The 23085-nt window shown below is 54.4% G+C and overlaps 6 protein-coding genes across 6 annotated transcripts; 3 read left to right on the forward strand and 3 right to left on the reverse strand.

Annotated features, from left to right (window-relative positions):
• Window positions 1-847: 847 nt before the first annotated feature.
• GCG54_00009673 (uncharacterized protein) lies at window positions 848-3190 on the reverse strand (the record flags this gene model as incomplete). The annotated part of the gene is made up of 2 exons (XM_045409613.1): window positions 848-2733; window positions 2815-3190. 2 exons carry the CDS (start codon window positions 3188-3190, stop codon window positions 848-850), a joined length of 2262 nt encoding a protein of 753 aa, XP_045262137.1.
• Window positions 3191-3277: 87 nt separating this feature from the next.
• Window positions 3278-3970, reverse strand: GCG54_00009674 (PMS1 protein-like 1; the record flags this gene model as incomplete). Its single annotated transcript, XM_045409614.1, has 1 exon — window positions 3278-3970. One exon carries the CDS (start codon window positions 3968-3970, stop codon window positions 3278-3280), a length of 693 nt encoding a protein of 230 aa, XP_045262138.1.
• Window positions 3971-4777: 807 nt separating this feature from the next.
• GCG54_00009675 (6 7-dimethyl-8-ribityllumazine synthase) lies at window positions 4778-5512 on the forward strand (the record flags this gene model as incomplete). Its single annotated transcript, XM_045409615.1, has 2 exons — window positions 4778-4983; window positions 5119-5512. The coding sequence occupies 2 exons, from the start codon at window positions 4778-4780 to the stop codon at window positions 5510-5512; spliced, it is 600 nt and encodes a 199-aa protein (XP_045262139.1).
• A 606-nt stretch (window positions 5513-6118) lies between these two features.
• On the reverse strand, window positions 6119-9339 carry GCG54_00009676 (uncharacterized protein; the record flags this gene model as incomplete). The annotated part of the gene is made up of 2 exons (XM_045409616.1): window positions 6119-8747; window positions 9077-9339. 2 exons carry the CDS (start codon window positions 9337-9339, stop codon window positions 6119-6121), a joined length of 2892 nt encoding a protein of 963 aa, XP_045262140.1.
• A 6837-nt stretch (window positions 9340-16176) lies between these two features.
• On the forward strand, window positions 16177-17228 carry GCG54_00009677 (Phosphoribosylglycinamide formyltransferase; the record flags this gene model as incomplete). The annotated part of the gene is made up of 7 exons (XM_045409617.1): window positions 16177-16514; window positions 16579-16640; window positions 16693-16707; window positions 16785-16806; window positions 16863-16925; window positions 16983-17081; window positions 17138-17228. 7 exons carry the CDS (start codon window positions 16177-16179, stop codon window positions 17226-17228), a joined length of 690 nt encoding a protein of 229 aa, XP_045262141.1.
• Window positions 17229-19955: 2727 nt separating this feature from the next.
• On the forward strand, window positions 19956-22406 carry GCG54_00009678 (Metal tolerance protein 11; the record flags this gene model as incomplete). Its single annotated transcript, XM_045409618.1, has 6 exons — window positions 19956-20377; window positions 20541-21191; window positions 21296-21409; window positions 21487-21585; window positions 21686-21891; window positions 22162-22406. The coding sequence occupies 6 exons, from the start codon at window positions 19956-19958 to the stop codon at window positions 22404-22406; spliced, it is 1737 nt and encodes a 578-aa protein (XP_045262142.1).
• Between the last annotated feature and the right edge of the window lie 679 nt (window positions 22407-23085).

Raw genomic sequence — 23085 nt, forward strand, 5'->3', positions numbered from 1 at the left:
TGTCCACGCGGTTCATTATCATAATAAATACGATGCGCACTTTCCAAACCCCCCACCTTCTGCCAGTCTCAAGAACTGCGTCACGGGTCGCTAGCTTGGCTTGACCTTTACACTTGGTGGCAGTAGATGAATGGCATGCATCTAGCCGTGGGAATACGATACGGCAACGCGGAGATGGCGTGTGTTACTCGGCCGATGCATGTTGCCAATCTTAGCTCCTGCTCTTCAACACTGATAAATGGTTACACGTGACTCCTGCTGGGTACTGTAGTTTCACTTGCGGCTGAATATGCCCACTCATATGTGGCCACGATTCTCTGTGGAGTATTTGTGCTGTCTTGCTAAGTGCTGTCGTCCCGTGCTGTTGTCCCGGCCGTTGTCATCCCGGTCGTCCGGAGCGGGTCGGTAAACCGGTGCGCAAATATCAAATGCCAAGTGTTTTTAGCATGAGTGCCTGTATGTAGATCTCCCTCCGTGGATTTCCCGGGTCAAGTCGAACTGAATGCACCATGGTCTTTATGTCGTGCACGATAAGATGTGTCTCAAAAGCAGAGGGCCGAACCATCTCATGGGAAAGCATAAGAGCCGAGAAGATACGATGACGACGACGACGACGACGACGACGACATTGTTGAAACACTCTTAACTACAGGAAATGTATTTATCGTGTGGTCAAGTGATAGCCTCACAATACGCATATAAAGTACGGTAACTTTTATTTGGCATGCTATCTGTCTCCCCCATATCAGGGAACCTGCAACTCTATCAATACACATCGAACAATTCATTCCGTGCAATTTCGCCATCCGATGTACGTGTTCTAAGAAACCATCGTCAAACAGCCACTCTATGCATCCCCCCAAAGCAGATCGCCCAGGTTAATTTCGAGGTCGAGCTCCACTGCATACTTGTCAAACGCCCATTCACCTACGATCTCCTGAAGTCTGTTACTTATATCATCCATTTCTGCCGGCTCTAGATCAAATGCTGGCGATTCGGGTATGTCCCTGGAGACATACAGATCCCAAGCGAAAGCTCTTGTGACCTGTTTTCGCAGTTGGGTTAGATCGACCAAGAGAGATTTTAACTGCAAGTGTAAATCATCGCACGGTCTTTTGAAGGGCAGCAACTCAGACTTCATCCTCTTGTGAGTCTTGTTCCTCGACCTAGACCTCGATGCCAGTCTCTTCCTCAGATATCCACGTGGTGGAATCTCTAAGGTGGTTGTTGTCGACCCTCGGGTCATGGGTCTCCCTCTTTCCTCGGATGTCGCATTTTCGATTGGTTCGAAAGCGTCTTTCTGATGGCGGAGAGCCTTCATCCTTGATACAGCACTGCTAATGTCTCTCTCTGTGTGACTTGGGCTGGCAGGAGGGTCCAAGTCCTTGTGAATGATGCTGTGGGACCTAGGACGAAGAGCGTTCAACCTTTCCATGGCACCAGCAACGTCCATCTCTGTTGGACTGGGGCTGTTATGCCGTAAATGCCTGGTGATCTCTGGTACAGAATCATACTTATCATCGAAATTTCCATGATCGACGCCCATTCGAGGAGCACAACCTGCAGCGGCGTTTTGGAACTCTCCGAGCTGTGAGCTTTTCAAGTTCTTGGTGGCATTGAAAGCAAGCTTGCTTTGACCGAGTCCATTTCTCTTGCGATCTCCAACACTTGGTTGCCCTTGGGCACATCGAGGCCGTTCACTTCGAGCAGAGCTTCGTTCTTGTCTACCGACCTCTGCACGGGCAGGTACACGACATGGCTTGGGCAGAGGACTCGAAGAAGACGGAGGAGTTCCAAGGAAATTTTCGTGGCCACGAATCGAAGATGGATGTGGTGTTTGTGCGCGGCGCCGGTGTAAACCCAAATCCCTCGCAATATCGTCCGGCAGATCATCGAATTCGTGTCTCAGTCCGGATCGCTGGAATTGCTCTTCATCTCCCAGAATTCGCGGCACGCCAATGTGGCTTGGGTCCTGCGGAAAATCATGTGGGGTGTCGAACGTCCTCAACCCGGAAGACTCGAAGTCATCCGTCTCAAGTGCATGTTCCCTCTGCATAGCAAGTGCCTGGTGGCGTTGAGACAATTGACCAAGGGCATTTTCTCGGGCTTCAGGAACCAGCTTGGCCATGCTCTCCGTCTCATGCACGAAATTCTCAACGTTGGGGATGTGAGTCGGCTCTTTGAGGACCGGGACAGTGGTGTTGCCTCCACTCTGCTCAATGTCGTCCGAATCTTCCAAATGGTCGTTATGAGATCCTCCACTTTTCTTCGCTGTTTTTTTGGCTAGAGACCACGGGTTTGGCTTCTCCCGCTGGCGTTGCTCCATTCTCTGCGTACTCAGGAGCTCGGGAAAGTCCGAGAGCAGCGGATTGAGAAATATCTCCTGTGTGTATCCCAGCGGGCTCGCAGTGCGACTTCTTGCCATGTCGACGTCCCAACTCGACCGGAGGAAAGACCGAGTCAGCCCAGAATCACTAGAGGATTCTAGAGAATCTTGCCGTGATATCTGTGCCTCGCTGCTGTTGGTTTGACCCGCCTTCTCATTGACCAGGGATAGCGTGTCATCCACTAGTTGAGTGGTATACTCCAAGGCACTTCTGTCTGGATGGTCATGATAGCCACCTGCTTTGTTGACAAACGCGGCAGAGCTTCCAACCGCAGAAGTCCTGTCTGAAGGGGGACTTGCGAGCTGTCTATTAATGATATCGCTGGCCTTCTCAGCGGATGTGTTCTCTAGATCGTACAGGTGCCCTGATAGCCGTCCCTGAATTAGCAATCATACTTCTTCATCACTGTGTGAGATTAATTCCATACCACTCTGGCCAGAGCTTGAAGACTCAACTAGACCAGTTCGCTCGGGTATGTCCGCCTGGCCATCGCAGTTCTGATACAAATCCTGACACATGTCCTCAAACAACTCCAAAAGCTTCGGCTCGTTCGCAAAGAGAACCTCGTCTTTGTTTGTGGCCACGTTCGGGTCGTAGCTGCCAAGTATACACTCAATGTTGAGTCTGATGAATGGAGTCTTGAGGTTCTCTGATGAAGCCCCGACATGTTTGCGTAAATGCTGTTTGTATATCCCAACGAGCTTCTTTATGGTACCTCTGGCGGTTGCCATGGGACGAGCATCAACCGAGATGAAGTATCCTTTTCCCGCTATCGCAGCCGCTTTCGCGCCGGGCTTCGGCATGAAAGCCTCAAGACGGAGAATAGATGCCGGAGTGTTTGGCCTGCTCCGCGTCGCCCCGCCCTCCGAAGTGTTGCCACTATATGTCTTCTAGACACATTGAGAAACGAGCTCGTTGCCGAAGACTTGGAGAACTGCTTCCTTGACATCGGCCCCAGCAGTGGGAGCATAAGACCAAGAGAGTTTGTGGTTGCTTTGAATCTTCAACGAGAGTCTGATCCGAGGCCTTGTCAGAGCATATGTGAAAAGCAATTCTTTGATCTGGCCGTGGGCTTTCTTGCTTTCCTTGATAGCCTGCTGCCGCCGAACGGGAAACCCGGCAAAGATATCGGAGGCGTCAACAGTCGTTCCGACGGGACTGGCCACGGGCTTCTGGGCCAAGATTCCTCCCCCATTGGGATTGAGCGTGAGAAGGCTCGCAACAGGTTCCCTGGCCGTCCTGGTTATGATGGTGAGTTTGGACATGATGTTTGTGCTTGCGAGTGCGTCGCCACGGAACCCAAGCGTCTGGCCGCCCTTGGACTGAAGCTCCTCAAAAGTCCGAAGCTTGCTGGTGTGTGATCGCCGCCCAAGGGCATCGAAGTCTTCGGAGTCGATACCATGTCCGTTATCTCGGACCTGGATCTTGTCGACGGCATTAGCCGAGACGGTGATTTCGATGCTAGTTGCGCCGGCGTCAATGGAGTTGTCAACGAGCTCCTTGACCAGCGAAATAGGAGTCACGATGACAACGGAGGAGCCTAGACGGCGTACAGTCGTTAGAGGAAGTCGAGTAATTGACATGGTGATCGAAAACGAAGGAGAGAGGTCTAATTGATTGAAATGGTGTACATGGATGAGAAGCAAACCCCAAGCGGGTTCGCTCTCGATTGGTATTGTGAAAGCCAGTGATTTCGGTCGCAGATCGCGCCTGTGAGATGCACGATAAGTGAAAAGATCAATTACAGTGGAGCATGGGAGTTTCTGCAGTTGGCCAGAGAGAGGGCATGAGGAGGGAGGGGAAAGAAGAGGGAAAGGCAGGAACCATGTAAGTGAAGCAAGTCGAGTCCTCTTTCCAAGAATGGAAATGGCAATGCATGGAATGGGCACTGCCAGCTTCCAGTCTGCACCTGGCAACAGCCGGGGTACCCGCGGCCTGACCTTACTTCACATCCAGCTGGAGACGGATGCAGCTTGCAGCTCCCTGGCTGCGCATGTTTCCTTGCTGCAGGGTTCATACCTAGCAAGATCCAAGAGAGCGCCAAAGCCCCGCAGCTGTTTCTTCCCAGGCACGCAACACCTCAAACCGCATGCCCCGCATCGCAAGGTCCCGTTCCGCCTTCTCGTTCCCTCCCGCCCTGAGAGCACGTACCCGAACACCGAGCAGTCAGCCGGCCCGCCCAATTCATAAGCACCCAGACATCAGTAGCTCCCAGCTGTCATCACCCCTCCCTTTCGCAACATCCACCCCGCCATAGAAGCTACCTTGCTTTCCCTCTCTCTTAACCACGCAATCCGGTACATTCGACTTGAACACCACCACCACACCTGCCTGCCTACTATACCCACAGCATCTCTTGAATACATCTTCTCGAATACCTCCTGACCAAAATGTCCGGCATCAAGGGACCGTCCCCCCAGGAGCACGACGGCAGCGCCCTGCGCATCGGCATCGTCCACGCCCGCTGGAACCCGACCATCATCGAGCCCCTCGTTCAGGGCGCCAAGGAGAAGCTGCTCGGTTGTGGTGTCAAGGAGTCCAACATCGTCGTTCAGTCTGTCCCGGGATCCTGGGAGCTCCCCTTCGCTGTGCAGAGGTAAGCTCAAGCCCTTCCTCCCTCCCTACCCAAGGATCCCTCCCTCTTCGGTCGCATTGAGCCTGCGCGATATGTATGTGCGAAAACATTGTCCAATCCAATAGGGCCTGCCGCTGATATGGTTCTTTCCTCAAGGCTTTTCTCCGCCTCCCAAGTTCAGTCAGCCCAAGCCGGCTCCGGTTCCTCCGCCGGTGACCTCCTCGGCGCCTCAACCACAGACCTAGCTTCCCTCCCCAACGAAACATCAGGCGGCCCCTTCGACGCCATCATCGCCGTCGGCGTCCTCATCAAGGGCGAGACCATGCATTTCGAGTACATCGCCGACGCTGTGTCTCACGGCCTTATGCGCGTACAGCTCGACACCGGTGTACCCGTCATCTTCGGCGTTCTCACCGTCCTGAACGACGAGCAGGCCCAGGCTCGCGCTGGTATCACTTCCGGTGGCCATAACCACGGCGAGGATTGGGGTCTTGCTGCGGTCGAACTGGGCGTCAAGCGCAAGGCTTGGACCGCGGGCAAGATTGAGTAAGTCTGGCTCTTTTTGTTGCATGCACCTCTTTGAGCGGAGATTATCGTAGACGACGGATACCAGCTTAGGAAGAAAAAAACATGGAGGAGGAAAAAACAAGGCACAAGTACCCAAAAAGGGTATTCGCTACCACATCATGGGCAGAAATCCACCCAACACCTTACCTGTTAGGCCAAGAGAAATATTGCTACCTCACTTCGATCTGATTGACGGGGACGTGGCACCAATCATAGACGGCGCCGACCGCATTGAGACCCGCGATCGAGAAGAGAAATATGCCTCGGGGTTTCTCCAACATTACTAGATTATTGCACCAAGAGCTGTCTATCATGACTTTCAGTATTGAACAGTCCGAGCCGTTCCGTCTGCTCTTTCACTCCCGCAACGACGCCTGAAAAAGATGATCCCTCAAAAAGTATACACAAGGGTAAGGGTGTGTCTCGAGAGGCTTACACCTCTCAAAAAATGGCAAAACCCCAAACACAGTCCCGTACGAGGAGCGTGGCTTGCGGTCATGTCGTGTATGTCCAGTCTTTTGTTTTTCCATGCTCCCAGCCATGAAGCCTCGGGCTCGTCCTCCTTTTTCTCTTGCATTTCCCATGTCCGTTACGAAATTAAAGCTCCGATTTCGCTGCCAATGCTCTTCTTCGTCTTCCACAAAGAGCGTTTCTTCTCCTTCTTGGCCTTCATGGCGGCCCATCCTTCCTCGTCATCATCGTCAGAGTTGCTGCTCGACTTCTGCAGCGTGGTCTTGTTCTCCTGCTGGTGTTGCTGGTGCTGCATCACCTTGGGCGGTTCGTCCCAGCCCCTAGCGCCCGACATTACGGACATGCGCCGACCTGAGTCCAGGGGTGCGGGAGCCTGCGTCACTGGTCTGTAACGCCCTGGTAAGCCCACGTTGCTTCGCTCCGAGGGTGCGATCGAGGGGGCATACCCAAGGCCTGGGGCGTGAATGCTGGGCGCATACCCGCCGCCGCCGCCCATGCCTCCGTGGATGGATGGGGTGTAGCCACCTCCTGGTTGGATCCACGAAGCCGAGCTGGGCTGCACCATGCTCATGGTTCTGGACCGGGAATCGAGTCCGGGGGGCTCGAGCAGAGAGTCGCCAAAGTAGGACTGTCGCTGGCTGTCGTTCATCGACGGCGTCATGACATGGCTCATCGGCCTCGTCATGCCATTGTTCATGTTCATGTTCATCTGGTTTGGCGTAGCCATCATCTGCATGAACTGCATCTGCATCTGCATAAACTGCTGCATCTGCTGAGTCATTTGGATCTGGGCCTGGTCTCCTGGAGTGAGCATCATCTGGGGCATCTGGGGCATTTGAGGCATCTGCTGCATCTGGGGCATTCCGCCCATGCCCATGCCCATGCCGCCCATCTGGCCCATGCCGCCGTTCATACCGTTCATGTTGCTATACATCATCTGCGGCGGGACTGCTGCGGCAGGGTCGACCGGGGCACCAGTGAAAGGATTGACGTTTTGTGCCTCAATATTGGGGCTGCCTCTACGCAGGGCCCGGGAGCGCTCCTCGCTGGCAATAACTCCAACAAGGCCGCCCATGGGAACAGCCGGGGCCGCGCCAGGAGCCGGCGAGCCACCACCGAAGGTTAGGGATTCGCGTGGGGGTGCGTTGATCAGGCCGGCACCTAGGAAAGGATCCTGTGGCAGCTTTCGTGCAAAGGCGGGGAGATGGCCACCACTAGTCCCTCTTGGACCGGTGCCCTCACCCATGCTTGACCCGGGGCGCTGAGGCTGAGGGGGCTGAGACTGGACCGAAGATCTCAGGTCAGGGTTGGATGCCATGTTCATGAGGCGAGTGGGCGGCTTGTTCTTGTTCGGGAACCCGTGGGCAGCCAAGATGGCGAGTGGCACTTCCTCGTCCTCCTCTTCGGATGCGTCTGACTTGCCGGTCAAAGGGCCCGGGGGGATGGCGAGGTTGGGGGTGCTGAGGGACATTGACAGGCTGGGACGAGCAGCGTGTTCGGATGGAAGGTTTGGCTGCTCGCCAGTCACCTTCATCATTTGTTGTCGGTAGACCGCCATGTGCGCCTCCTGCTTCCTCCTCTGCTTGGCAGCCAACTTCGCCTTCTCCACGTCGTCTTCATCATCTTCGTACTGGTCGTCATCGTCGTCTCGGCTTTCGTTGGATGCCTTCACGGTTTCGCTGGCGCTGTCCCGACGTTCCTTGTCTTTGCGGTATTTCTCGAACTCGGCGGGAGTCATGACCTTGTTTCGAGGCGGGCTCGGGTTGCTGCCGCTGCCGGAGCTGTAGTGGTGCGTGGGCTTGGGTGGGCGAGCCGTGCTGTTTTCAAACATGTTCTCCTCCTCCTTTTTACTGTCCGTCTCATCCCATCCTGTCGAGAATGTGTCTTCATTTCTGCGGAACCTTCCTTGTGGAGACGGGTTGCTGGGTTGACTGTTGCCAAGGAAGCGGCTGGCAGCCAGTGAGTCCTTCAACAAGTTTGCGTCTTCATCCTCCACGATATCAGACGGCACGTTGTTGCGGAAGGCCAGCGGTGAGCCATGACGAGGAACTGGTGGCGGTGGTACGGATGTGCGGTCAGTGTTGGTGGGAGAACCGGGGCCGGAGCGAAACATATTGTCGTCGTGCAGAAGGTTATCGTTGGAGTGCTGGCTGCTCCATGAGTAAGGAGAGGCCTCAACTTTGATGGACTTGTCAATCTTGATGGGTGAAGGTTGAGGTTGGTTGACACGGTTGGTGGTGAGGGAGCGAGGTCCCATGTTGGACTTGTCGTTTCCGTTTAGCGTCATTTGGCTAGCTCTTTTGTCGAATCCGGACCCCTTGAACATGTTACCAAAATCACTGCCAAAATTGAGGTTAAATTCCTCCTCGCTAAGCTTAGGAGGAGTGGCTGTGCTGGCCGTGGAAGCTGTGAGGCCTCTAGGTCTGCGGCTGGAGTCGTCCTCCAATGCCTGGGCGGGCAAGGGCGGCGGAGGCAGAGGATGTTCGTCAACGGAAGAGACGGAGGCTTGGTTCTTCTTCTGACCGCCAAAGGAAAAGGTCCTGCCGGCTTTGCTGAGGAACCCACCGGAACTATGCTTTGGAGGAGGAGGCGGCAGGTCGGTGTGAGATTTCTTAATCGAATTTCTCCATTCTTCCTGAAGGCCTTGGGCACCGAGGTCAGCCGAAGACGGTGTGGTCGAGACGTTGCTGTGGCGCGACGAGGTGTCTGTCGAAGTTGTTTTCGTGGTATTGGATGACCCACTTCCCCTTAAGCTGAGTCAGTCGACGTTAGACACAATCCTTGCCTTGGCCCTGAAATGAATTGCAGACTAGGGGGAAGAGAGAGGACCACCAGCCGATGGCCAACAGCCCAGAAATTCACCGCTGGGTCCGAGACATGCCGCTATTGAATGCATGCCAGGCACAGTTACTATTCCCCCCCCCTCCCCTTCTCTTCCCTTTCCCTCTTCACTTTCCTTCGCTCGGACTCTTTTCTTTCTGCACTCTGTGTCTCCCACGCCTTGTTGCTTCTTGCCAGGGCCGAGAATGTGTGTCTGGAAATGGAATGGGGCAAGGAGAGGGGGGGATGCACATACCGATTGTTCTTCACGTCTGCAAACATGTTGTCCTCCAAAGACAGGTCGTTGTAGTGTTTGGGCGGAATCGCTGTTGTTGCCGCCTTGAGCAGTCTGTGTCCGCCGTCAAACGACTTATTGCCTCCAACCTCGGTTCTCTCCAGCACACGGAAGGAGGATTGCTGTTGCTGCTGATCCCCTGTTGTTACCGGCCCATGTTGGAGGAACTCCTCGGAGTTGACGGTCGATCGCCGCCTGCCAAAAGCGACGGAGAATCTAGGCATAGAGAGCGACGGCAAATCGTAGATCCCCGGCGGGATTTTAATCGGCGCGCATCTACACGCGGGGGTCGATTGAAAACGGAGGGCCGTTCAGGATGGAACTCCTCGGGTGGTTGCCCTTCGCTCGCTTGGGAATCGGGACCGTTGTCAACAAAAATAAAATAAAAATCACGATACGAGGCGGGTCAGCCGATGTGGGATGACGACAGAAGAGCTGAGACTCGGGTCGGCTTTGTTGTGGCTCGTGTCAGTGGGCGCTGCGGAGCGTGATACGGTAGGGTGATAAGCGAGAAGATGCTGCGCGGGCGGAGGAACCCAAGTGTCAGCTATGAATGCGAAGGGCCTTGTGTTCTTGTGTGTATGTCTATCCGCCTATTTTGATTGTCTCGCTCAGCCGGATTGGATGTATGGAGGTGAGGCAAGAGAGGTGGGTGTTGTGAGAGTGTATGCGGATGAAATTCTGTCTCTGCGACCCAGCGTGGGCCCAGGAAACGGGGAGTGAATGTGGTAGGTATTTCGGCAAGGTGGCCACCGACAGCCTTAGCGATGGACCAGACCCGACAGCGATTGATTCTCCCGCGTGCGCTTCGTGATTGACGGTCGCGAATCGAAAGGGGAAAACGACAAATATGCAATGGGTCGTGGTCCAAAGGGCTGAAAGCCGTGGTGGAATGAGGAATGACGAAAGGAATGGGCCAACGACTTACCGAAGGGGGTCTGCAACGAGCCAACACAGGACGAAAGACGAGACGAAGAGTCGGCGGAGCGACAAGACGAGATGAGCCGGTGACGGGTTGAATATTAGTCTATACTGCGCGCAAAGAGCGTGTGCGATGATGCGATAGAGAGCGAAGCGATGCGATGCCAGGGCGTAAAATCAAAAGGCGTATGATCTCATCCAGAACTTTTTTTATCCAGAAGCAACAAAAAAGATGCAACAAGGTGAGAGTTGAGCCTAGACCGGAGCGGGCTACAAGGCCAGAGACGAGGATAAGCAAGTAAGCACGCGGGCTTGACTGGGGGATGTGGGATGGAAATGGGGGTATTAGGATATGAAGAACGAATGAAAGGGACAAGAACAGCTCGAGTCGTGGGACGGATGGGCACGATACGAAGGGATATGCAGCAAATGATGACAGCAACAACGAGGGTCGATGAAGCAGACGACTGGAGGTTGGAGCGAACGAGGGGGAATGTGGAAAGGAGGAGGAGGAGCAAGAAGAGGCGATCCGATCAGTGAGTAGGCAGAGCAAGGAACAGAAAGAGGGTATCCGTACGCAGTACTATGTACATGGGCCGTAGTAAAGTGGACTGCAAGGTCAGCTAAGGCAGGCCGAGCATCAGCAGGGGATGTCGGAAAGAGGATGGGGCACGGGGGTGGATGATGGATGGGTTGTTGGAGGGGGGAAGAGAAGGAGGAGGAGGAGAAGAAGTCTTTCTGTCTGTCTGTTGACCCTGACTCTCGGCGTCGCGTCTCTCTTTTGGCTTGAGGCTTGAGGCTTCAGCCTGGCCAAGTCAATCTGATCTGATCTTCTTCTGCTCACATAGATACGATAGGTACGAGTGAATGCTCTGTCAACACACTTCCATGTGAGGGCGGAGAGATCGAGCAATCAATACTTCAGTTGTTGTTGCTCTGGCGAAGGCGTGCCAGGCCAACAGGGCAGGGCAGGGCCTTCTGTCGACGTCCAAGTTCTCCAAAGACCAGAACCATCCACCATGCGTACTTCGTGGCCGGCCCGCCGACAGCATGCATTCTCATGCGCCTAGGGGTGCCGCTGCCTGGCTCTGTCCCCTCTTCTTTTTTTCTCTTTTTTTTTTTTTCAAGTGTCTNAGGTGTGCCGCTGCCTGGCTCTGTCCCCTCTTCTTTTTTTCTCTTTTTTTTTTTTTCAAGGGTCTGTCCTTCCTTGGTACGCAATGCTAAAAAATCTTTGGGTCCAGGGGCTCAGGGTCAGGGGGTCAGGGGGGTGTGGGTGGAGAATGGTGGACAAGGGGAGGGATGCTTGAAGGTTGACGGCATGGCATGGATGGATGCATGGCAAGGCACCTAGGTATGGTATGGGATGGCCCGGAGACAATCAACCAGCCAGCTCAACCATACCGTAGGCCGGGCGATGCGGTCGGTGGTTTGCAGCAGCTATGCTGAACTCTGATCATGAGCGCAGACTATCCGTAGATGAGCAACAGACAGAGACAGAGCGTGGAAGACCGCACGGCTTCTTTACTTACTTGCTTGCTTCTTTGCCCTGGGTTACCTCTCCAAGCTCTCGTCCTCCGACTCCCGTCGGCACAGCGTCGTCCAAAGTTCCGGAGGTTTTCGCCATTGTCTCTCCCTCTAGCTCGGAAAATTCGTGGGCTGGGTGACATTTCGGGCAATGAACCCTCTGAAGGGAAGACTCATTCGGCCTAGTCTCGTCGTGTGCCGCTGGAACAATCACTCATTTCCCCTTTGCCATGTCACCACCACCGGTACCAATAAGTCAGGACTGGACTGCTTCTTACTGCGTAAGATACCTTAAGGTATGTTGCACGGCGTCGTCCGCCCTCAAGGTTCCCGCCACCAGCGCCGTGCGGTATTCGTGCTTTAGCATGCAGCCCCGTCATCTCGTTCCATGAGGTGCTGCTTGCTGCACCAGGTCACCCTGCTCAGCCTCCCGTCCTGCAAGCTTTCCCGCCTCCGTTCTCTGGCCCTGCTGCGAAACCTGTCGACATCGACTGAACCCTGCAGCCGGAGACGTTCTGAAAACATCAGCAAGCTTTACGACTAACTTGTGTTGTCAAGTAATCGGGTAAATTGGACTTTGGATGGAAGGGCAAATCCCAGCGGACTGCGAGCATCCTGGTCGGTCAATGTCAATAGGGAAGGAGGCCTGGACCCATGACGACCTCGTACCGGCGGCAACGTCGGTCGCAAGGCCGGGCGTTGTGAAATTGGACCTCGGAGCCGCCGCCGCCGCCTTCTTCAATGAATACCTACTTATCCGTACTCCGTCAAGATCCAAAATTGTAGGTACGGATTGACGCTGAAGACTCATACAAACTAGCCAAATCCAACGGCGGCCAGTGACAACCGCGTCCGTTGAACAGTGTGCCATGTCTCATAGTTTCTTTTCTTNCGGCGGCCAGTGACAACCGCGTCCGTTGAACAGTGTGCCATGTCTCATAGTTTCTTTTCTTTTGCTTCGTTGGACTGTACGCCTTGCCCATGGTGCCTGTGGCTGCGAACGAAGCCATGTGCCGGGAAATGAATGGCTGGTTGCGTGTCAACGCCAGGCCAGCCTGCAACCTTGGATCACCGCCACTCTTTGAGGCTTGTTACTGTTGCTGTTGCTGATGTCTGTCTGCTGTGGGCGTGACCGAATGGTGAAATGTTTAGACGCGATTAGACCTCAGCTCGGCCGTTCTCAGCGCTCGCAGAAACTTGGGGTCTAGGGCATGTCGTTGGCGCAAGACCGAATGTCGATTGAACGGCGGGAGTTCAGCTAGGGCCGAGCGGGCCTGCATGGAAGGGAAGGTAAATTCCCTGTCTCCGCTCCGTGGGCAATTTTCTAGGTATCATACAGGTACAAATGCAGCCTTTGGCTTTTAGGCTGCGTCGACCGAAGATGCCCAGCCCGAGAAGCACGGCGAGAGAAGGAGGAGGCACAAACGGAGCGGGCTTGGTTGCTTCTTCCGTCTCGTGCAATCTGTTCTTCCCGGCTGTAGCCCTGGTGATCTCGATCTGGAAGCAGCAGAGGCCATGAACCAGTCAGTAGTTTTCGGCGACGGTTCGTTTCGACGAAGAGCCTCACAGAGAGAGACTTGAGGAAGTATCCAATACAACCAACGACCAACTTTGCAACCCCCCTGCCCACCTCAGAAAAGCCAGCTATTCCGGTCAAATGCGACACGCGAATCAAGAGAGCGCACAGAACGATGGCTCCAAGGGGCTCTAGCGCGGCGCTACCTGTCTCGTAGCCCCAGAAGGACTCGCCGACGACAATCCTGGAGCTTGAATAGTGGCACCTGTTCGTTCCATGCGTGGAGTGGACCAGAAGCTCACAGCTGCAACGCCCGCCTGGCTGTGCCTAAGTAAGGTATCATGAAGGCGCGGTGTTCTTGTATGCAAAAGCAACAGAGACAATGACGGATTGGACCTCCATATGTTAGCAGGTGGATGAATCATGGTGCGTGCTGCGGGTTCCATGTTTTTGTGCGAACTTGACCCGGAAAGTGGCTGTTGATCAGCGACATGATGTGACCGGCGCGGTGCGATACGATGGCTGTAATGCGTTCCCTGCCTTATGTAACCCGCCTTGCGGGCACGGCAAGCATGTGGGAAGGAACGACGCGGCGACTGGACCGCACTGCCTTCCATCGCTGAGCAAGCAGGTCGGGTGGCCAAGCAGCCTGGACCTCCAGCTTCATCGCGCGCTAAAAGACACTGTACCTGCAACGGAAGAACACACACAACTCTCCACCCACTTCCAGGGAAGTCCGTCAGGTCTTTGCCGCCAACCCAGTCCCGATTTCTATTTTCCACATACACTGCCTCGTATCGCATATTTAGACCATCTCAACGGATATCCCCCAACCCAGAAAAAAAACCTGCAAGAAGCCAGATGATTGACGCCGCTCCAGAGCCTGGCAGGAAGCCAAGCCCGGCGCCTCGACAAACTGGCGACCTCCTCCAACTCAGCCCAGGTACCTTAGGTCTCGGTGATTCGGACGGGAGTCGCGGTCTTTTCCACAGAAAAGTGGTCCAAGTAAGGTACCTAGGTAAACAAATTGAGGTCGTGGTAGGTACCTACGGATAGGTGACTGCAGTCTGCACCAACGTGACTCTGCAATGCATCCACCCGTACGATGCTACTGGCTACCTTAGGGTTTCTGAGCGTCTCGTCTGTTCTGTTCACGCGTCGCGTTGCGTTGCGAACCCCAGCTGCAGTCTAGTCTCATCCTCCCCATCCGTCACCCTTCGACCCGACCATGGCATTTCTCTGGGACCGTGTCCAAGGAAAACATGCAACCAAACACCGCAACTTGGATGCAATTGTTATGGCATCCTTGTCAATATCAGACAGGCGTGAAGCCCCATGCGATGGATAGATACATACCCTGGGTACCCTCCAGCTAAACCGCGCTGCCTACCTACTTTGGGTTTGGCTGGTCGCATCGACTGGTCTACCGCCCCAGCGTTTGGACAACAATCCCCATTGCACCCGAGCCTGTCGATGGTGCCGGACCTCTCGCGTCCGTCTTTGGCGCTCTCGTGCGCTTCTGCTGGCAGGGGTCGGAGATCACAGATCTGACGATGGTGCGCGGATGGTGCGCGGATGGCTCATGAATGGACCGGAACCCCTGGCGATGCTCTGAGCTATCGTCTTGTGCCTGAGCCTAGAGCTCGAGGTGTGCAAGTGTGGTACGAATCGAGTAGGAAGTTGCTTGGATAGCGCTGCGGACCCCTGCTAGAAGGAATGGGGGCCGACGCAAAATTGTTGACAGGCTCATCTACGGATAGCAAAGCTTGCTGGTGTATTCGTACGGTCAGGTATTGTCGATTATGCGAATGTTGCCTCTGACTTTTGCACTCAAGGCCTGCAGCATTTGCAATGTGGCAAGCGTTTGCAACCGCGCACCAAACTTTTGCTTAAGCCCCTTACAGATACTTGGGTCACGTACAGAGAGTCGCAAGACCGCAGCTCGTGTCAGCATATCACGAATGAATGCCACACGGCCCGAGTGGGATCATTGATTCCCGCGGAACAGTCCGGGGCCCGGAAGGTCTTGGTACGGCACAGGAATGGATCATGCTGGCCTTGAGGAAGTGTGATGCACTAAAGAATAGAGCTTGGGTTTTCTGACCTTTTGAACACTTTCGCGCAATGCATCCATTAGTAAAATGGGCCTCAGGCCCTACGGGGCGACCCCGTTCACAAAGCCGTTCCTCATTCCCCTTGTCTCTCTGTCAATGCTGTTGCGGCCTGGTAGACTGGTCCGGGACGAATGAATACCGCCTTGGGAGTATATCCTCCGCTGTTGCCTGTCCGTCAAATGACTGGGTTCCATGGGCATACATGGGCAGAAGGCTCCGAATCGTCCGGCTCACTTGACACCGGTATTTCCCGTGGCAGTTCAGTTGATCGTTTGCCCGCGAATACGGGCGGCCCTCAGTCTTCGCATCTCCGCGACAAAGCAAGGACATACTCACAAAGTCAGCCGTGTCTCTGTGAACGTATACCATCCAATGAATCGGAACATCCGCATAGATTTCACAACTTCATCTGTTGTGCTCTGGGGCCTGATGCAACCTTCGCCTCGCCCATTCCAGGCCGTCTGTTGAACCTGTTGTGTCCACTGATTTGATTGATTTGGGCCTGGACGGAGGCGCATCTACTACGCAGTACCGATCAAGGCTGCCCAATGAGCAGCTGCTAAAGACAGTTCGAGATTTTCTCGGTCGGAGGCCCGTCTACGGCCCGGGCAGCGGCCCCAGCCCGGCCGCTCCAACTTCGCTGGCGGACGAGCCAATCGCGGCCCCCCCCCNGCCCCCCCCCCCCCCCCGCTACCCCTCAGGACCGCCGATTTTTTTCCCCCCCCTTCCTCACGTTGAGCAATCCAAACCAGAAGTATCTCCCAGTACGACGGAACACAACGCTGCGGAGCCACCGAGTAACCCTAGGCCCAAGACCCAAGAAGTCGGAGAGACAGTCACGAAGGCCTGGCTTTATCCTACATTCTTAATCAAAGGCTCAAAATCGACTGCCGTCGTCCTCCGCATCTCACAAACTCGTATTGGCCATCAGTTGTTATTGGTGCCCCTCCACAAACCACCCTCTCCTCAGCCTCGTCTACTTCACCATGGCTACGAATGACGCCCAGACTTGCCGCATTTCCATCCTGTGTTCGGGAAGCGGAACAAATTTGCAGGCCATTATCGATGCTGTTCAGAATGGCCAGATTTCCAACAGCAAGATCATCAAAGTCATTGTCAATCGTGCAAAGGCTTTCTCAGTGCAAAGGGCAAAGGACGTTGGCATCCCTCACGATTACTTCAACCTAGTCTCTCAAGGTTTCGTGACGAAGGGCGAGAAGGACGAGGCCAAGCTGAAAGCGGGCCGCGCTCGCTACGATGCCGAGTTGGCTCAGAAAGTCCTCGAGGACAAGCCCGATCTTGTCGTTCTCGCGGGCTGGATGCAGTACGTGAATACTCATCTCTGAGGAGGCTGTATTGTCGCGGAGAGATGCTGATTAGTCCTCCAGCGTCTTCAGTGAGCCATTTCTGGACCCGCTCGCCGCGGCTGGCATTCCGGTGATAAACCTTCGTATGTTACCTCCTGACATGAGGTATTTAACTTTTGCTGACCATGGCGACAGACCCCGCGCTGCCCGGTACGTTACTTCCCGTTGTTGTCATCTTGACGGACTGGTGTAGCTGCGGTCGGGTGCTTGCTAACGTCTTCCCAAAGGCCGCTACGATGGCGCCAACGCGTACGTCACTTGGCACCTTTCAATTGCACGTTGCAAATAATCTGACTTTCTCTCAGTATTGGCAGGGCATACGAAGATTTCAAGGCCGGTAAATTGGAGAACAACCGAACGGGTGCCATGTAAGAACTCCGAATGGTGCCCCAAAGAGACCCCAGCTGTTGACCAAGATTTCGCAGGATTCACTATGTGATCGCCCAGGTTGATCGTGGTGAGCCTATCCTGGTTCAAGAGGTTGAAGTCCTCCCAACCGACAAATTGGAAGACCTCGAGAAGAGGTAGTGTACTCCCACAACAACGTCTTCAACCATTCCATTCGACTCACTAGCAACAGGATGCACGACGTTGAGCATGCCATCATCGTCAAGGCCACAGCTCAAGTCTCACAAGAAGTTTTGGCCAAGAAGCAGCAGCAAGAGCAGTAAAGTCAGCTATACGCGCTGTAGGGAGGGGAGAGCCGAGAAGGGCGTTGCGAACAAACATCCCATCAAGACTGAAACACGAGCAGGTAGGCCAGTGCGCACGAGGCGCATTAGCAGTATTGTGGAAGTGCCTTTCGTTTACCTCTGTCTTTCTTGCTGGTTGGTTCAGATATGAGATGGGTGTATTTCTGGTCACCGCAAGGTCCATACGCCGGCGATGGGCAAGGCTACTCCCATGGTCGCACATCATGATTGCGTTGCCTCTTTCTGACCTACCAGCTAGTCAAGTCCTCGACTGGTCTTTGGGTTAGTAATTTAGGCACAGGGTCAGCTTGAAAGGAAGAGAGAGTTGACATCGGCCGGGTCCATTCAATCAGGCGAAGACCCAATGGCACAGGAACATATCGTATGAAGGGTAGGGGAGGAGACCAACGTGGAAGCACAGACAACGTGAAATTTAGCAGATAAACATCGCAGCCTGTCTGCTTCAATCTATGAGAACTGACATGCGGCAATGAAAGCATTTCTCAAGCCAAGGGACAATCGCGATCGCCGTAGAAGATGAGATCAATACCCGGCTTTCTACTGTTTGCGACGCATCGCTGTAGATGGAGGGAAGCAACATCGATTGCCGAAGGCCTGCAGGTGGATGGTTGAATGCATCCATGCATTTGTGAATATAGCGGGCAATGGCGATGGATGTAATGAGGACGATGATAATGTCATGAAGAATGACGAGGACAGCAGGGGCTCCAAACATGACAAGTTGCCAAAACATACAATTTTGGACGACCGCAGTGACTATCTCACACGGCCACAGAAACGAGACAATCAAAAGCAACATTAGCCGCTATTCACGCCCGTGTTGCCGATGATGTAGTTCAAGCTCGATCGGCTCGGAACCCCATCTCGCATGAGAGGGAAGCAGCAACCAATGCCGAGGCGAATCACTGCGCGGGTCGGATGAGAAAGACTAGTCGGTTTTGTCTGCGAGGGAGTCGGAGCCGGTTGAGGGGCATTAGCAAATGACAACTTCGCCAAAAGTTGCTGAAAGGAGTTGTCGAAATGGACTTGCGGCTCTGCCGTATTCTGCAGGTTTGCAAGCAGGGGGACCACAGAAAAAAAAAAGAAAACCGACGTCGACATCTGTAGGAGCCGACTAGAGCCAATGGCAGGGGCAGAATAGACAGAATAGAGTATCCAAGCCGAGATGGGGCTTCGGCACGATGAAGGGTTTTCTTTGGCTAGGTAGGTAGGTTGACAAAGTCGCGGGTGAGAAGTTGCAAGGTTGCATTTGCTCCATGAAATATTGGCTGGCTATGTTGACCCGGAAGAAACAACTCCAGTCATTCGAGACTCTTGGATTTGCACATCAATTCACTCTACGCGATGCCGACGAGCTGCGCCTCGCACAAGAGTGTCACGAAGGGGTAAAGGGGAGAGAAAAAGAGGAGCAAAAGCAAACAGTTGTCGTTTGATCCAATCTTGGCGTCGAGTAGAGCTTCCGTTTCTTCAGATCTGTGCATTCAAAATTCGGACTACTTAGTCAGGTCGGCTTCCTCATTCAGGCAGACGAGCAGAGATGGAGGGACTGTTCTCAAGGCTCGCCTTACAACCGCAGCCGGGGCGTCAAGCAGGTTATGCGATGAAGTCACGAAACCCGGCAGCCCAAAGGTCCAACGCAGTCTGTCTGGCTTCTGCAACTGTTCAGCAGCGAGAGACGGGGGGAGGGAGGCGAGATTTCTAATGTTTTCGAGGAGGGGCCCTACACACAGGCTCTCCGGTGGACATTGCGGAGAGCCGACACCGGCTGAAATGGCAACTTGGCGCGAGGTGAGGGTCCCGGACGGTGGACTTCCCATTTGCTCTAGCTGCTGGATCTGGAAACTAATTTGCTTGAGTGGGAATGGTGTGTGGGTGCGCGGGCAAACCTTGAGTGTGTGGTACATGTTGAGCAGATATTACCGCGAAAGACAATGCGGTAGGCGCTCTCTCTGGGCATTCATGTTGGGCGGACAGCTAGGTTAAGAGACAGAGAGAAAGGGAAAAAAAAAAAAAAAAACAGACCTAGGCAGCACGGGTGGAAACCTAGGTAGGTAGATGGGCAGAGAGAGCTACCCATGGCGCAGCGACAGCTTAAAACGCCAGCAGCCCACCCCTTCGATACAACATTAGTCGGGTCTGCTAGAGCCCGTGGCGTTGAGCTCCCCAAGCGTCCCTTGCCGTCGAATCACAGCCCCCCGGGAAGGTTGGGAAGCTCCAGACGAGGCGAGCTCTGAGTCCCGTCCTTTGCTCGGCGCACGGCGTACAGAGTGAGGTAACGAAGGAAGGGATCTTAGGTACCATACCATACCTTACCATACCATACAATACCTTACCGTACCTCACCATGCATGCATGTTGGACCTGAAAGAAAGTCTTGGCTCTCGTCTCTGCTCCTCCTCAGACCCTCCGGGCCCATCTTCATCATCGCGGCGCGTCTCCCCACGAGGTTATCAATCTCATCTATTAGCCTCGCCTCTCCCTCATCTAGCGCCCGGCTAGAATTTCTCTTTTCTCTCTCCCTCTCTCTTCTTCCTTCTCTTTTTTCCCTCCTCTTATCCACCCCAATTTCGCTCCAGTCGCCTCTGCCTCCAATCCGTCGTCATACTACTTACTTACCGTCACTGCCACTGCCACACCACGACGCACCTGTTGGCTCCCACTTGCTCAATTGCTGTCGCCGCCAACATGAGCTCGCCCCAGCAGCAACCTCATGGCTCCGGCAGCCCTCGAGTGGGTTCCTTCAAGCGTCCTTCCGTCCTCAACCCCGACCACGATCCCTATCCCTTGACCACAAGAGGCAGCGGCGCCTTGGTTACTCTCATCAGGAACCGCTCCTCGGCCACCCTGCGCGAATCTCTCAAGAGCCCGGCCTACCATCAGCTGGGCCACGATGAGGACGACCACGAGGGCCAGTCGCTGCTGAGCTTCCTCCACAGGGACTCGGACGACGACCACCGCCGCTCCGCGGCCGAGGAGCGCCGACTGAGCGAGATCATCTTTGGCCCTCAGATGAGGAGTATGCGCCTTATCGGAAACAGCAACCCGCGCTATCAATGGGAACGCTACTGGAAGACCGAGGCCGAGCTTCAGGCCATGTCAAAGCCTATGTGAGTGTGTGCCATGGATGCCTACCTACCGTACCTCACCTCGCGATGCTCATGTCCGCCGCCAATGCAACTTGCCCACGTCCAAACACCACCAATTCGTAGAGACACAAAACCGTCCGTATCGAGTCGAATGCTGACTGACGCCTCCGGCAAATGCCCAAAGACGCGAATATTACGAGAGAAACAATGACCTCATTCGCATGTACCTCTACATCGACCAGCTTCTGGATTCCTCAGTACCCCACGATCTGCTCAACGAGTACCACCAAGCTCTGGACGCCTCAGCATTTCGCCCAGTTGACATACCCCAAACCATCACCGAAGAGTCGCCAACTCCTACCTCTCCTCCGTCGCGCGGTGGTCCCGGCTATGGCAGCACTGCTTCAGTCCAAAACAGCAGCACGGAGCACAGCAGTTCGGCAAACAGCATTCAGCAAAAGGTAAAACGCACGCCAAAGGACATTTTTCGGCCCACCGAGTCCACCCCACTACTAACGCTCAACGGCCACGACGAGGAGGAAGGTTTAGCCGAAGACGCAGACGCCCCCAAGCCCGAAATTCCCTGGCTCGAGGATGCCGATGTCGACAGCAGTGACCCCATCGTCACCCTCGCCATTTGGGTCAATTTCATTGCCAACGGTATCTTGCTGTTGGGAAAGATCATTGTCGTCTTCTCCGTCCCCTCCGTCTCCGTTCTCGCCAGCTTGGTCGACGCCGTTCTCGATTTCCTCAGCACCGCCATCGTGTGGACCACGACTAGACTCATTGCTGCCAGCCAAAATGACCAGCACTCGTACCCTGTTGGTAGACGACGGTGAGCCTCAATATTCTTTTCTATACCATACTTAACCCTTCGTTGTTGTCACCTTCGTTCGCCTCCGCGTTACATCCCGCGAGACGTGTGCTGACTCGTTCCAGTCTCGAGCCTCTTGGCGTTCTGGTCTTCTCCATCGTCATGGTCACATCGTTCTGCCAGGTCGCTCTTGAAGCCATCCAACGCCTCATGTCGCCTGAACACGAAATCATCCAATTGTAAGTCGCATCCACTGCTACGCTTCCCCAGCTCCGTTCCGCCGTCGTGCGACCGCTAAACATCCGGGAATACACAGAGGCATTCCGGCCATCGCCATCATGGTCGGAACCGTCGTCATCAAGGGCCTGTGCTGGCTCTGGTGCCGTGTGATCAAGAACTCCAGCGTTCGAGCCCTGTAAGTTGTGTTGCCGCCCCCTCCTTTGTCGCAACGTTGTTTACGTTGCCGACTCCTGATCGGCACATCTTTGAAATGGGGTTGCTAACAATATACGCAGAGCGGACGATGCCATGACCGATGTCATTTTCAACACTGGCTCCATCCTTTTCCCCATCGTCGGCTTCTATGCCAAGATATGGTGGCTGGATGCTCTCGGCGGTCTTTTGCTTTCCGCTGTTGTGATTTTCAATTGGAGCCAAACTTCAATGCACCACGTTCGCAACCTGACGGGCTTCTCGGCCACTTCAGATGAAAGAAACCTCTGTGCGTACATCATTTCTCTTTGCTCTCTGTTCCCTGCCACCCCTGTCGTTTCGTCTCCCCACAGTTGCTATAATTGGACCCTGCTATACCACACCCATGCCAAACCCCTACGTTTCCCGTTTGTTTGTTGTTCATTCCCGCCTTTGCGCGTTTCCTTTGCAGCCACCCACTGCTGCAGCTGGATCTCGGGCATGTGGGCGGCAGCAGTGCTGCTGATTTTCAGACTTCATGGTCGTTCTGTCGGTGGCCAGGGCTGACCTAAGACAATAGTGCTCTACCTTACCATGCGCTTCGCAACGTCCATCAGGCAGATCCAAAACTTGCGCGCCTACCATGCAGGCGACAAGCTCTTCGTCGAAGTTGACATTGTCCTCTCGGCCAACATGCCGCTCAAGGACAGCCACGATCTCAGTGAGGTTTTAACCTACTTCCTGGAGTCGGTTCCCATTGTTGACCGGGCCTTTGTGCACGTCGACTATGCCACGTACAACGTCGACACACATATCACGCAATAATTCATGTTAGATCTGGTGTGGTGTACGCCGACTACATATCCATTGCAGATCATCCCGGGAACGGGAGCTAAGCGGGGAGATGGAGGTAGCGGCCCGGGAGACGTGGGTCAACACAGAACAAGACACAGAAAAGGAGGGACGGGACGGAAAAGAAGAAAAAGGCAGCATCTTGGGTGGATCATGGATATTCTCTGGCGACGAAGTTTCGTCGATTTGAACTCGGAGGTTTGGTTTAAAGGTATCTCCTTTTCATGTTTTGTTTTAGCATTATGCATGGCCTTACACTGGCCAAGGTGTGGTCGGTCGGCAAGGGTCCGGCCGGCGTGTAATGGTTTGGAGACCCATCCTATCCTTTCCCGGCATACAACAAGTTTCAGGTGCATGATCTAGGAGCAAAGAGCGAGAGGGGAAATAACAAAAAAAGACGAGGCGCAAGCGAAAACCCCTTCACAGACGAGCCGGCATCTCATCGGGCAAAAAAAGCAGGGTGTCGTTATTTATCAGCGTGCGTGTTTGTGGGGCACATGTACAATAGTAGTGTAGGATTGAAGGAATTCATAGAAGACAAAACACCCGGGCATGTGTGAGGAGTGTGTATCAGCATCAAATGCTTGAACACCAACCAACAAGAAAACAGCGGTGAGATGCTTGCTAGTTACCAGTTGGCTTTGGACGGTCA

The sequence above is a fragment of the Colletotrichum gloeosporioides genome (assembly GCF_011800055.1).
Source record: "Colletotrichum gloeosporioides strain Lc1 chromosome Unknown consensus_57, whole genome shotgun sequence".
In the NCBI taxonomy this organism is placed as follows: Eukaryota; Fungi; Ascomycota; class Sordariomycetes; order Glomerellales; family Glomerellaceae; genus Colletotrichum; species Colletotrichum gloeosporioides.